The 10,277-nt window shown below is 40.2% G+C and overlaps 1 protein-coding gene across 1 annotated transcript; it reads right to left on the bottom strand.

The window, feature by feature from the left end:
- Positions 1-456: 456 nt before the first annotated feature.
- PCK1 (phosphoenolpyruvate carboxykinase 1) lies at positions 457-6,818 on the bottom strand (the record flags this gene model as incomplete). The annotated part of the gene is made up of 9 exons (XM_080354771.1): positions 457-978; positions 1,577-1,672; positions 2,404-2,535; positions 2,629-2,853; positions 2,984-3,146; positions 4,099-4,286; positions 4,597-4,800; positions 5,329-5,510; positions 6,595-6,818. The coding sequence occupies 9 exons, from the start codon at positions 6,816-6,818 to the stop codon at positions 524-526; spliced, it is 1,869 nt and encodes a 622-aa protein (XP_080210897.1). The 3' UTR covers positions 457-523.
- Positions 6,819-10,277: the final 3,459 nt, after the last annotated feature.

The raw sequence follows: 10,277 nt of genomic DNA, 5'->3' as shown, positions 1-10,277 counted from the left end.
ATGCATTTGTAATACAAAGTCATCTTTCACTGTGATAAAATTACAACTCCATTTTTCTGAAAAGTATTTAAGCTGTGAAATACATTTAAGTAACACATATATACAGCATCTCTTTTCTTTCTTCTGTCCTGTAGCCTGAGACTCTAGCAGTTTGCATGATAGAAACAATGTGCTATATCTGAAGGCTGGATTGGTTTGGATTGTATAGGCAGAAATAGGTGAGTAATTTACACCTATCATGGCTATATGTGCATGTAAGTGACAGATCAGGGTTTAGAAGACCATGTGCACATACATTCCCACAGCTGCTCACCTATTCACAACAACTGATGTAGTTATAAAGCATTAGGTCTGGAGTTAATTCTAGAATGCCCCTGTTTGCATTCTAACTAAACTAAGACCTACATTTCATTATAACTCCCTGCCCATCAGTGTGCTGTTGTGCTTCCAGTGGGGATTTGGTAAAATGTGTTTGTTCTGTCTTAGTATGTGTAGCTTGATAAATAATTGGGGTTTTGATCAGCTACAGCTGTTTTATCCTCATCTCTAAGTCAAGCATTTCTCTTTCTATTTCATAGGGAAGGTCAGCATTAACTTGCACTTCAAAGTATTTTTTTATTTCATCTACCTCCTTTTCCCAGAACTCTTTGGAGATATCAAACAGTTCGGTCAAGTTGACATCTTCCAAACCCTTCAGGTTCAAGGCAGTGTCAGCAGGGATGTAACCGATGGCAGTTGGCTTGGCAGAGGCTTTCCCTTCAATTCTGTTGAACATCCACTCCAGCACACGGGAATTCTCTCCGTAGCCAGGCCACAGGAATTTCCCTTCGTTGTCTTTCCGGAACCAGTTAACATGAAAGATCTTTGGTAGTTTTGCAGCTGGGCGCTGTGCCATGCTGAGCCAGTGGGCTAAATATTTGCCAAAGTTGTAGCCAAAGAAAGGTCTCATGGCAAACGGATCGTGCATAACGATTTTGCCTGTTGACAACACAAATACAGGATTTAAGTTAATAAACAGCATATTTGTTCTAAAGCATAAAGATTCAGATCTTCCCAGGACATAGTATCTATTGTCCCTTAACCACCATTCTGCATCTGAACCAAAGAGCTTCACGAAACAATATAAGCATTATCTTTGATGTACGAAACCGGTACAATTTATATTAATTTTGGTAATCACTGGAAATGAAATTTCTTAAATCTCAGGTCAAGCAGCCTAAATAAAGATCCTCAAGAGCTGAATTTCACCATCCATGTATTTAAGCGCAGATCTAGCATAAGAGAAAATTGATTATTTATCCCAGACTGTAACAAAAACCGCATATAAAGTCTTCTGGCAACCCCATGCCTGCACCCTGTTTTGTATGCTTGTCACCTAAGGGATTATTTTGCTTAATTTGACTTTTACAGAGAATTTGGATTTTAATTCCAGTACAAATATTTTATATTGTGAAAATGCACAAGTTACAAAATTAGCTGGCAAGACTGAAATGTGAAAGAGCCAGGGGGAGGACAGAGCAGGCAGTCCAGAGAGGATTGCTTTTAATACAGGTAGACAGATTAAAGTTTGATTTACCTTTGTGCTCAGCAGCTGCTGTTGCTTCAGATCTCATAGCTGCTCCTATAAATACTCCATGTTGCCAGTTAAGGGCCTCATATACGAGAGGCACACCTGTAAAGAATAAAATCTCTTCAGTAATTAGAGGTCCAGAAATGTTTTTATAACAGGTTTTGCTACCTGAGATACTGCCATATGCATGTGACTGTATAATGTATTCTAATTTTTCCTGGTTTTTAAATCAATTCATTTCCTGCTATCTTGCAGCAAAGAAGCTTATATGAATGTTTTCAAAACTGGCTACTGATTACTGAACACATTGATGTTCAGTTGCTCAGTGGGAGATATCTGGGACCTCAGAATGCCCAGCAGATTTTACTGGAAATAGAATCTGGTCCTACAGTCACAACATTGGACTCAGACCTAGCATTACTTCTATTTCTTTTCCAATGTTAGGTCACCTTTAACAGATCAATTTATTTTATATACTTTCCTGTGAACTGTCAACAACTGGTTTATTTCTCCAACCATTTCCTATCTGAACTAGTTAGACTGCAAGTAAACTGAGACAAGTATAGCAATTTGCTGTGTGTCTATGTATCACCCAGGTTAGTGGGTCCTGATCTCTCTCCAGCCTTTGGTTATTATCATCTGTTTTGTGTTAATGTCTAACAATTCAGACATCGAAATATTAGTGGCTCTGTGTGTGTCAAAGGTTAACACAGAGAAGTTGGAGTAATGTGGTTATTTCCTTGCTTTTGCAGCTGTGAAAGCAAAACCCATGTACAAGCCCAGTTGTGTTTCAACCCTTCTGTGGTCAGTGCTTCCACTGCTCCATCTCTTACCAGTAGGTCTGCGGCCTCCAAATATGATCCCTTCGATAGGGACCCCCTCGGGGGATTCCCAGGCAGGGTCCATGATGGGGCACTGGCTGGCAGGAGTGCAGAACCGTGAGTTGGGGTGAGCGCAAGGTTCCCCTGTGCAGAGTACAACAAAAAAGGTCAAAATGGCAGAATTAACTTGAATTCAGCAGAGAAAACCAAGAGAGACTGTGGGGTGGGCCAGGTTACCGTGATTTGGGGTCCAGTCCTTGTTCTTCCATGAAGTCAGTGTTACTCCTGGTGGTAATGGCTCATCAATGCCTTCCCAATAGACACCTCCGTCACTGGTTTGTGCTACGTTGGTGAAGATGGTGTTCCTGGATATGGTTTTCATAGCATTGGGGTTTGTTTTGACTGAGGTTCCGGGGGCGACACCAAAAAAGCCATTTTCTGGATTGATTGCCCTTAAGTTGCCTGGAAGTTAAATGACAAAATGTAAGTAAATCAAACCGTTCTAATTCTGTTCAGAATTATGTTGCATGTCTTGCTGAACCTAAAAGCAACCAGTACTGGACTGTAAAACAATCCATTTTCAGTTCTGTACCTTTTTCATCAAATTTCATCCAGGCAATATCATCACCCACACACTCAATTTTCCATCCTGGCAGGCTTGGGTTCATCATGGCCAAGTTAGTTTTTCCACATGCACTAGGAAACGCTGCAGCAAAATACTTCTTTTCGCCTTCTGGATTGGTAATGCCCAGGATCTATTGAAAAATTGATGCAACTGTTAAACATGGTCTTTTTTCTTGCACTTTTTGTTTTGAAGATTGTCTCCCAGCAAGTGGTAATGATAGAATATTTAATTACGCAAATTTGTTCTTACAGAAGCAGCACCACATAATATAGGTGACAAATAACTCAAACTGTACTTTATTAATCAAAGTCTACTCTTCTTGCCCTTAAAATATTTGTAAGGAGTTTTTTATATTTTTTTTAAATGTCAGGTATGTATATAATTCAAACATTTATCTTTGTTGATTAAAGATAGACAGACTGTACACAGCTATGTTTCTCAGCTGAGACAGAAGAAAACCGAGCAAGGTTCTTTTGGCTGCATGAATGGAGTGAAAGCCCTTCATGTATTGATACTTCTGCACTTCTTGGAGTCCCTAGATATTTCTTCTGAGTCTGTTCTCCTACACACTTTGAAATTATTTTTTTCAGTGGTATTTTATGGTAGTAGAATGTCTAAATTACAGTAGAAAGTCAAGGCAGGAAGGGCACAAAGCAGAACTCATTTAAAAAAATCTAACATTTTCAGATTTTTGAGTGCATAGACCTCTTTATAACATGAAATACAATTTTCAAAACTTGCATTAATCTTTTGCTACAGACTTCTAGGGGCAGTGTGGATGCCCAGTGATGATGCTTAGCCTCTGCTCAAGTACATGTGTCTTCCTACAATTAGCCACTGTCAGAAGTTCGAAATATTTTCTTAATTCCTGATTTTACAGGTACTATTTTAAAATGTTTGGTACTTAACCTTGCAAGCAGTTTCCTAATTCTCATAAGCCTGACATGCGATAAATTCATATCTAATGTTACAGGACTATCCATATGAGACTAATTTAATTGATAGCAAGATATGATGTATTTATGTAGAGCTAATTTAGTGCTTAATGGCTGTTCAAACACACATGATTTAATAGCTCTTACCAGCATGTGCTCAGCTAGCCAGCCCTCCTCTTTGGCAATTCTGCTGGCAATTCTGAGAGCAAAGCATTTTTTCCCCAGTAAGGAGTTTCCTCCGTAACCGCTGCCAAATGAAATGATCTCTCTGCGATCCGGGAGATGGGCAATCAGCGTTAACTCCGGGTTGCATGGCCAGTTGTTGATTAATGGCTCTGCAGAACAGAATGTTGTACTCATAAAGGCAGCAATTTCCATGCTGGATCACGCTGTTGTTTCATCAGCATCAAGTCTCTGACAGCAACCCGTACCAGATGCTTCAAAGGAAACCCCCTGGTAAGTACTGGGGATAATAATCTCCTTTCCATGAAACCCTCATTGAGCTTTGATTCCTTTAACTGAGTTCTGAACCCAGTGCTGCTAAACAAACCACACTGGTCTTCTGTGGTAGGTGTGCCACACGCAGCCAGCTCTGAAACGTGCCCCAGGGAATTCCCCGGGTGACAGTTTTTAAGTATCTCTTACCTTTTAGCGGTAGAGGACATCCGACCGAGTGAAGGCATTTTACGAACTCCCCATTGCTCAGGGCTTTCAAAGCAGCTGTTCCCATCCGTGTCATGATCCGCATGCTGGCCACTACGTACGGTGAATCCGTCAGCTCAATCCCAATCTTGGACAAAGGAGACCCAATGGGCCCCATGCTGAAGGGAATGACGTACATCGTACGTCCTGTAAAACAGGGAGTAGCAAGATGTGGTGGAGACCGAAACAAGGAACTTTTGAAGTAATCTTTATTAATGTTGAGGTTGTTTCTCACTCCTTTAAAAGCTGTTTGTCTTGTGGGTGTTTCTGATGGTGATTAAAGATCTGTATTTTTCTGTTTGTCTAATTGTGTAGTGAGAACTTTTATCTTAAATGCTGAATGCAGCTGTTGAGACAAATTGTCCAGCCAGTAGTAAAGGTGGGTGGAGGCCAAGTTCTCTGTTGGTGTAAATCCCTGAACCTGACATTATTGCTGGGAACGGCAGCCCTCCCTTCTCACCTCACCCCCCATCTGCTGCTTAGTTGCTGTGTGACTCCTTGAAAAAATTCATTCAGATTTTCCTACATGACTTCTCCTCTCTTTATGAAAAGAAAAATGCTGGAAAGAAGAATCCTTGCACTTAAACCTTCAGCTAGTATTTTTTACAGTAATTATGAGTAGTAGTGCCCCTGTAATTCTAGAAGTTCAATGGCAACCATCCTTTTCTTGCCTACCTTGCATGCAGCCTGGGAACCTGGTATTGAAGGCTTTCTCAAAATCTTCTTCAGACATCCAGCGACCCAGCTGGCTAGTTCCAGTTTTAGGGATTGGAGTGGTATCTCTCTGTTCCTGAGTAACGATGACGGTTTTGCTTTCAACTCTTGCCACGTCTCTTGGATCAGTGAGAGCCAACCAGCTGCATTTCACCAAAAATTGGGAAATTAAACTTTAATTATCAATACAACACTTATTTTACCCTTCCATGGGGCTGGTTTAGCACAAAAAAGTAGATCTCAAGCAAGTCCTTAAAGTGTTGGTATAAGTGCCTGCGGGATCAAAACCTGGCTGAGTGGATTGGCATAGTCCTTTAATTAGAGGCATTGCAAAAGAAATACTGAGTATAAGCCTGATCACAAAAAGTGAAGGAGTTTACTAAAGGGAATTCTTTTTCCTCTTTAAAGAATTTTTGCCATCTATTTACAATAGAGAGGATTCTTTTACATCTTCACCTCTGTGCATCGAAATTTTCCACGAGTATAAAAATGTTCTAGTTGAGCTGTCATAACCATCATCACTACAGCTAAGCATATAATTAACAATGAATAATTTATCTGGTGAATCTTGCCCTTTTCTCTCCCAAATAGTCTGCAAACAGATTGCCAAATTCCTGCACTTAGTTATTCAAAAGTCTTCGCAGATTTCTTCCATCAAGATCTCTCGGTCAGCACGTAATTCCTGAGTATGTACTTGTTGTTAATATTCTCCTTTCATGTTGGGTTAGTTGAGAGAGATGATGAAATATTTGAAAAAAGTATTTGCTGAATACATTACAGTCAAAGCTCATCGGCATGATATGAATAATGCCTGAACTGAATAATATTTGAACACCCACAGAGCTATTTGAATGCCACAAAAAAGTATTTGATGAATAAACTAATTGACTGAAATACTAGAATTCTTCAGAACAAGTATTTGCTAAATAATATTTAGCCATTGCTAATGATTAGTTACATAAGTCTCATGACATTATTTCAGTTCCCTGGTGTAACTAATCAACAGAGACAATGTACAGTTGATAGTCCAACTGAATAATATGCTTTATGTTAATTTTTAGAGGAAAAAGTTTGCTTTTTATGAGTATTTCACCTATATAAGATACAGTGCCAAAATGTTCATGGAAAGCAAATAATGAAGGGTTATAAGCAGTTTTAAAAGTAAACAGGATAGAAAATGCATATTGCAATTCTGAGTTGGTACTTGACTTCCTTCAGGCTACTCACCAGTTTTCATACTTGCTCAGCTTCTTGATCATGCCTTGTTCTACCATGACATCCAGAAGTCTTTTGTTTTCTTCTTCCGAGCCATCGCAGATGTGAATGCTCTCAGGCTGGCAGAGCTTGGCATTACTTTGAATGAAATCTCTCACTGCTGGAGGCAGGCTCTGCAAATTCCCCTGGACAACCCTGGGCATGATGTTCACCTCGGCTTTCAACTGGGGTGGCATTGCTGGCCCTGTAGTGGATCCTGTTGCTGGCTTTGAAATACTGATCACAATCTAAAATCAAATATATTGGGTGTGTTAGCATTCTAAACAGTGTCAGCAAGACTTCCTAACAAAGTATAATGCAAAGATAGAATTTATAATAGATTTGATCATGTACTTCTGCTTTAAAATCAATACAGGAACTTTGATCACTGGTAATTTCAAGCTGGAAAAAAATAGAGGCTATTCTACTTACTGTCTTTATCAGGTTGAGTTGGATGCCAGAGTTGAACCTGTGCCACCTGCTTTGGAGTATTCTTGCAGTCATTGTTGTCCAAGGGTGCATCCTCCTTCCTTAAATATTCTTTGTGTTAGTGTCCATCCCATTAGGTGAGGTGGAGGAGGCTTCTCCTTTACGTCACCACAGGCTGTTTCTTGGGACAGTGCCACTGACATTGTCACTATGAAAGAGTTGTCAGCAAAGCAGCCCTAACAAGGTAATCATTTAACAGGTTTGATTAATGAGTGCTGAAAGAAGAGATTCTTATCCTCTGGGTTTGCTGTTTTGGGGCAGTTACAAAATTTAGCAGTTTAACCAAACTTTGATCCAATTTGGCTTTGAAACCAAAAGCATCATAACTTCTCTGCGTGTGGGAAAGATTGAGTACAACGAGTATCTGGAACTGGGAACGGGGGGGTTGTCCAGGCCAAGCGCGGTTGGCACATTCAGTAGGCAAATGCTCGCTAGTTGGCTGTCCAATGGGGGCTCGTCCAAGGTATGTTTACTCACCTTGGGAACATTGCCTGATCCGGGGATAAAGTTCAACAGTGAGCACTGACAGGCCTGAATAACCAGTCTATACGCCTGCCTGGAAGCCTTATTTTTGTCCAAGTGATATAAATCTATATGTTGTGTTTCCTTCAGCACTGGAAAGCTTTTGCTTATGGCTTGCTTTATGCTCTTCAAAACTGAAGAATTATTTTCTATTGCTACGAGCTCAGAAGAGGCAGATCAGTAACTGTGTCAATAATTAACCCTGTCTTTAAACACTGTTCTATTTTACCAGGAGTCCTATGGGAGTCATAAAATATTAAATGATTTTTAAATAGGCACTCAAAGGCTCAAAAATGCTCAGGAATGTGGCTGCACACTTGGTTCCATGTGTGAAGTGCACTGCATGCATATGTACATGTAAACATCTGTACATATCTGTATCTGTTGTAGCAGTATATGATACCAACAGCCGCTACTACTTTTATAATTCTGAGGATGACAGGGTGACCTTGGACATTTTGAGGTCTTGGCTCTGTGCCTGTCAGCTCTTTGCCTCCCCCTACTCCATTTTACACCATCCTGCCCATAAAGAAAGGCTGAACTTTGTGTCCATTTGTCCATGCAGTTTGAGTGTGTGAAGAATGAAGTATTTCAGACAAGTAAAACCCTAGAAATAATCCTGCTGACATTTCACTTCACTCTGCTCACACCCGTCCCAGCAAAGCATCTGGGGCCTGGATGAGGTGATGTGTTTATGCCAGACTGTCTTTTTTTTTTTTCATATATATATATAGATGGGGCTTCCAACATGCATGTAAAATATTGTCAACACTATTTTGCAGAACAGGAAATCTGGGAGTCGCAGCTAAGTTTCAGGGAGTTCTTTAACAAAATTTATGAGAGTATCCTATATAAAGGATGTTTATAACCTGCCACCCTCTCAGGTTTGTGCAGTCAGTGAGATGTTTCCAGCAGAGTTTTTGAGACTCCCAAGCCCTGAGCAGTCATGTCCGGCAGAGCAGCACGGATGGGGATTGCAGCTCACCTTCCTGCCCTGCAAGTCTAAATACCACGGAGCTGAATCTCAGCTTGCAGGAACACTTCCCTGGAGACTGTACCTGCTATCTCTCCCGCAAAGCTTTTTATTATGCTTTGTAAATGCAAAGGGAAGAAAACAGTGAAGTAAGAGGGACTGTCCTTGACGCACTGCAAGGCCAAACATTCCTGGAAAGGAAAACAAAAATCTGATAGGATAAGAGGTGCTAAGGATTGCTCCAGATACTCTGCCCTGCTATAAGCAAAGGTGAAATCAAAGGCAATTTAATAATCACAGCAGTGGTGTTTGTCTTTGGAGTCCACACACCGTGGTGCTGGCGGAGCTGATCAGAAATATTTTGGCCAAGTGTTTTCCTTTTAAAATGTATAATTAAGTACTTCATTAAAAATGAAATGTGACATAATCTTCAGTAACACTAAGCAGACCCCTTTTCAGTGAAGTACAAAAATATTGAGTCCTTCCTGCTGGCCAGATAATGTACATGTGAATAACTGAGAGTAAAATAGCAATGCTTCGGTTGTCAGAAAAAGAGAGTGGACCAGAAAATGATCATATTGCAGCACAAGTAAAGTCAGAATAAAAGCTTAAAATTGACAGTGTAAGACAGGGATTAGTCCCAGTGTCTCTTCAGTTTTGAGCAGAAGAAAAAAAAATCCCCAAACCCAGAGCATTAGTTTCTGCCAATTAAATTATAGTCAGGCAGGTGTTGTGCAAATTTTCTCACACTGCAATCCTAACCTCCCACAATCTTGCTATACAAACTGTGGGCTTCTCTTGAGAAGACACTAAATATGCCAAATTGGTGGCACTGTGTTATGAACATATGTCCATTAAAAATCACATTAAGGATTCCAAATGTTTTTCATTTGTGATGGCAGCAGGGCTCGAGTGCAGATGTCCACTGGGAATTCTAGACACTTAAGCGTCAAATTACTTGTATTTAGGTAACACCTCCCATCAGAGGATCTCAAAGCTTATCACAAACACACAGTATGCCTCAAGCCCCTATATAAAACACGTGTAGTATTTGGTGCAATGAAATAACTGGAGCATATGCAAATAGGGGCCAAGAGTTTTTTCAAGAATTTTCTCATTTAGCGCTTCAGCTTTTAGAGATACCCAACAGACGGCATTAAAGGTTTAATCTGAAGATACCAAATTCTCATAACTACACACACACAGATACAAAAACCCCAGAAGCCAAAAAACACCACCAACACACACACACACAAAAAGCCAACCAACCCAAAAAACCCCCAGAAGTAGCATCTCCAATGGCTCAGTTACAGTGGCCTTGAGGTGTTCACCCAGTACCATGTGCACTGCTGTCCGCCTTCTGGATTCAGTTTGCTGGAAGATCTGAGTAGTGAGAAACGTGGGAGGTGGTACGGGGGAAATGCAAGGTCTTTTTTTTTTTTAAAAATAAAAAAAAAAGTCTTGAATGTAAAGTTTATTTTCTATTTAAATGAGAAATCTTTTTTAGTAGTAGTTGTATTATATAGTCATCTAATAGCTGACACAATTTCTTCAGATTGAACTTTTCTTGGCACTTTTTCTCTATGCTTTTTGACACTTGAATGTGATGCTCATCAGGTGTCTTCGTGGAAGCTGTCAAATCACTTAAATGAGTGTGAATCTGACATTTTGA

Source organism: Nesoenas mayeri (assembly GCF_963082525.1).
Source record: "Nesoenas mayeri genome assembly, chromosome: 16".
Classification (NCBI taxonomy): Eukaryota; Metazoa; Chordata; class Aves; order Columbiformes; family Columbidae; genus Nesoenas; species Nesoenas mayeri.
This window is presented reverse-complemented; position numbering and strand designations above follow the sequence as displayed.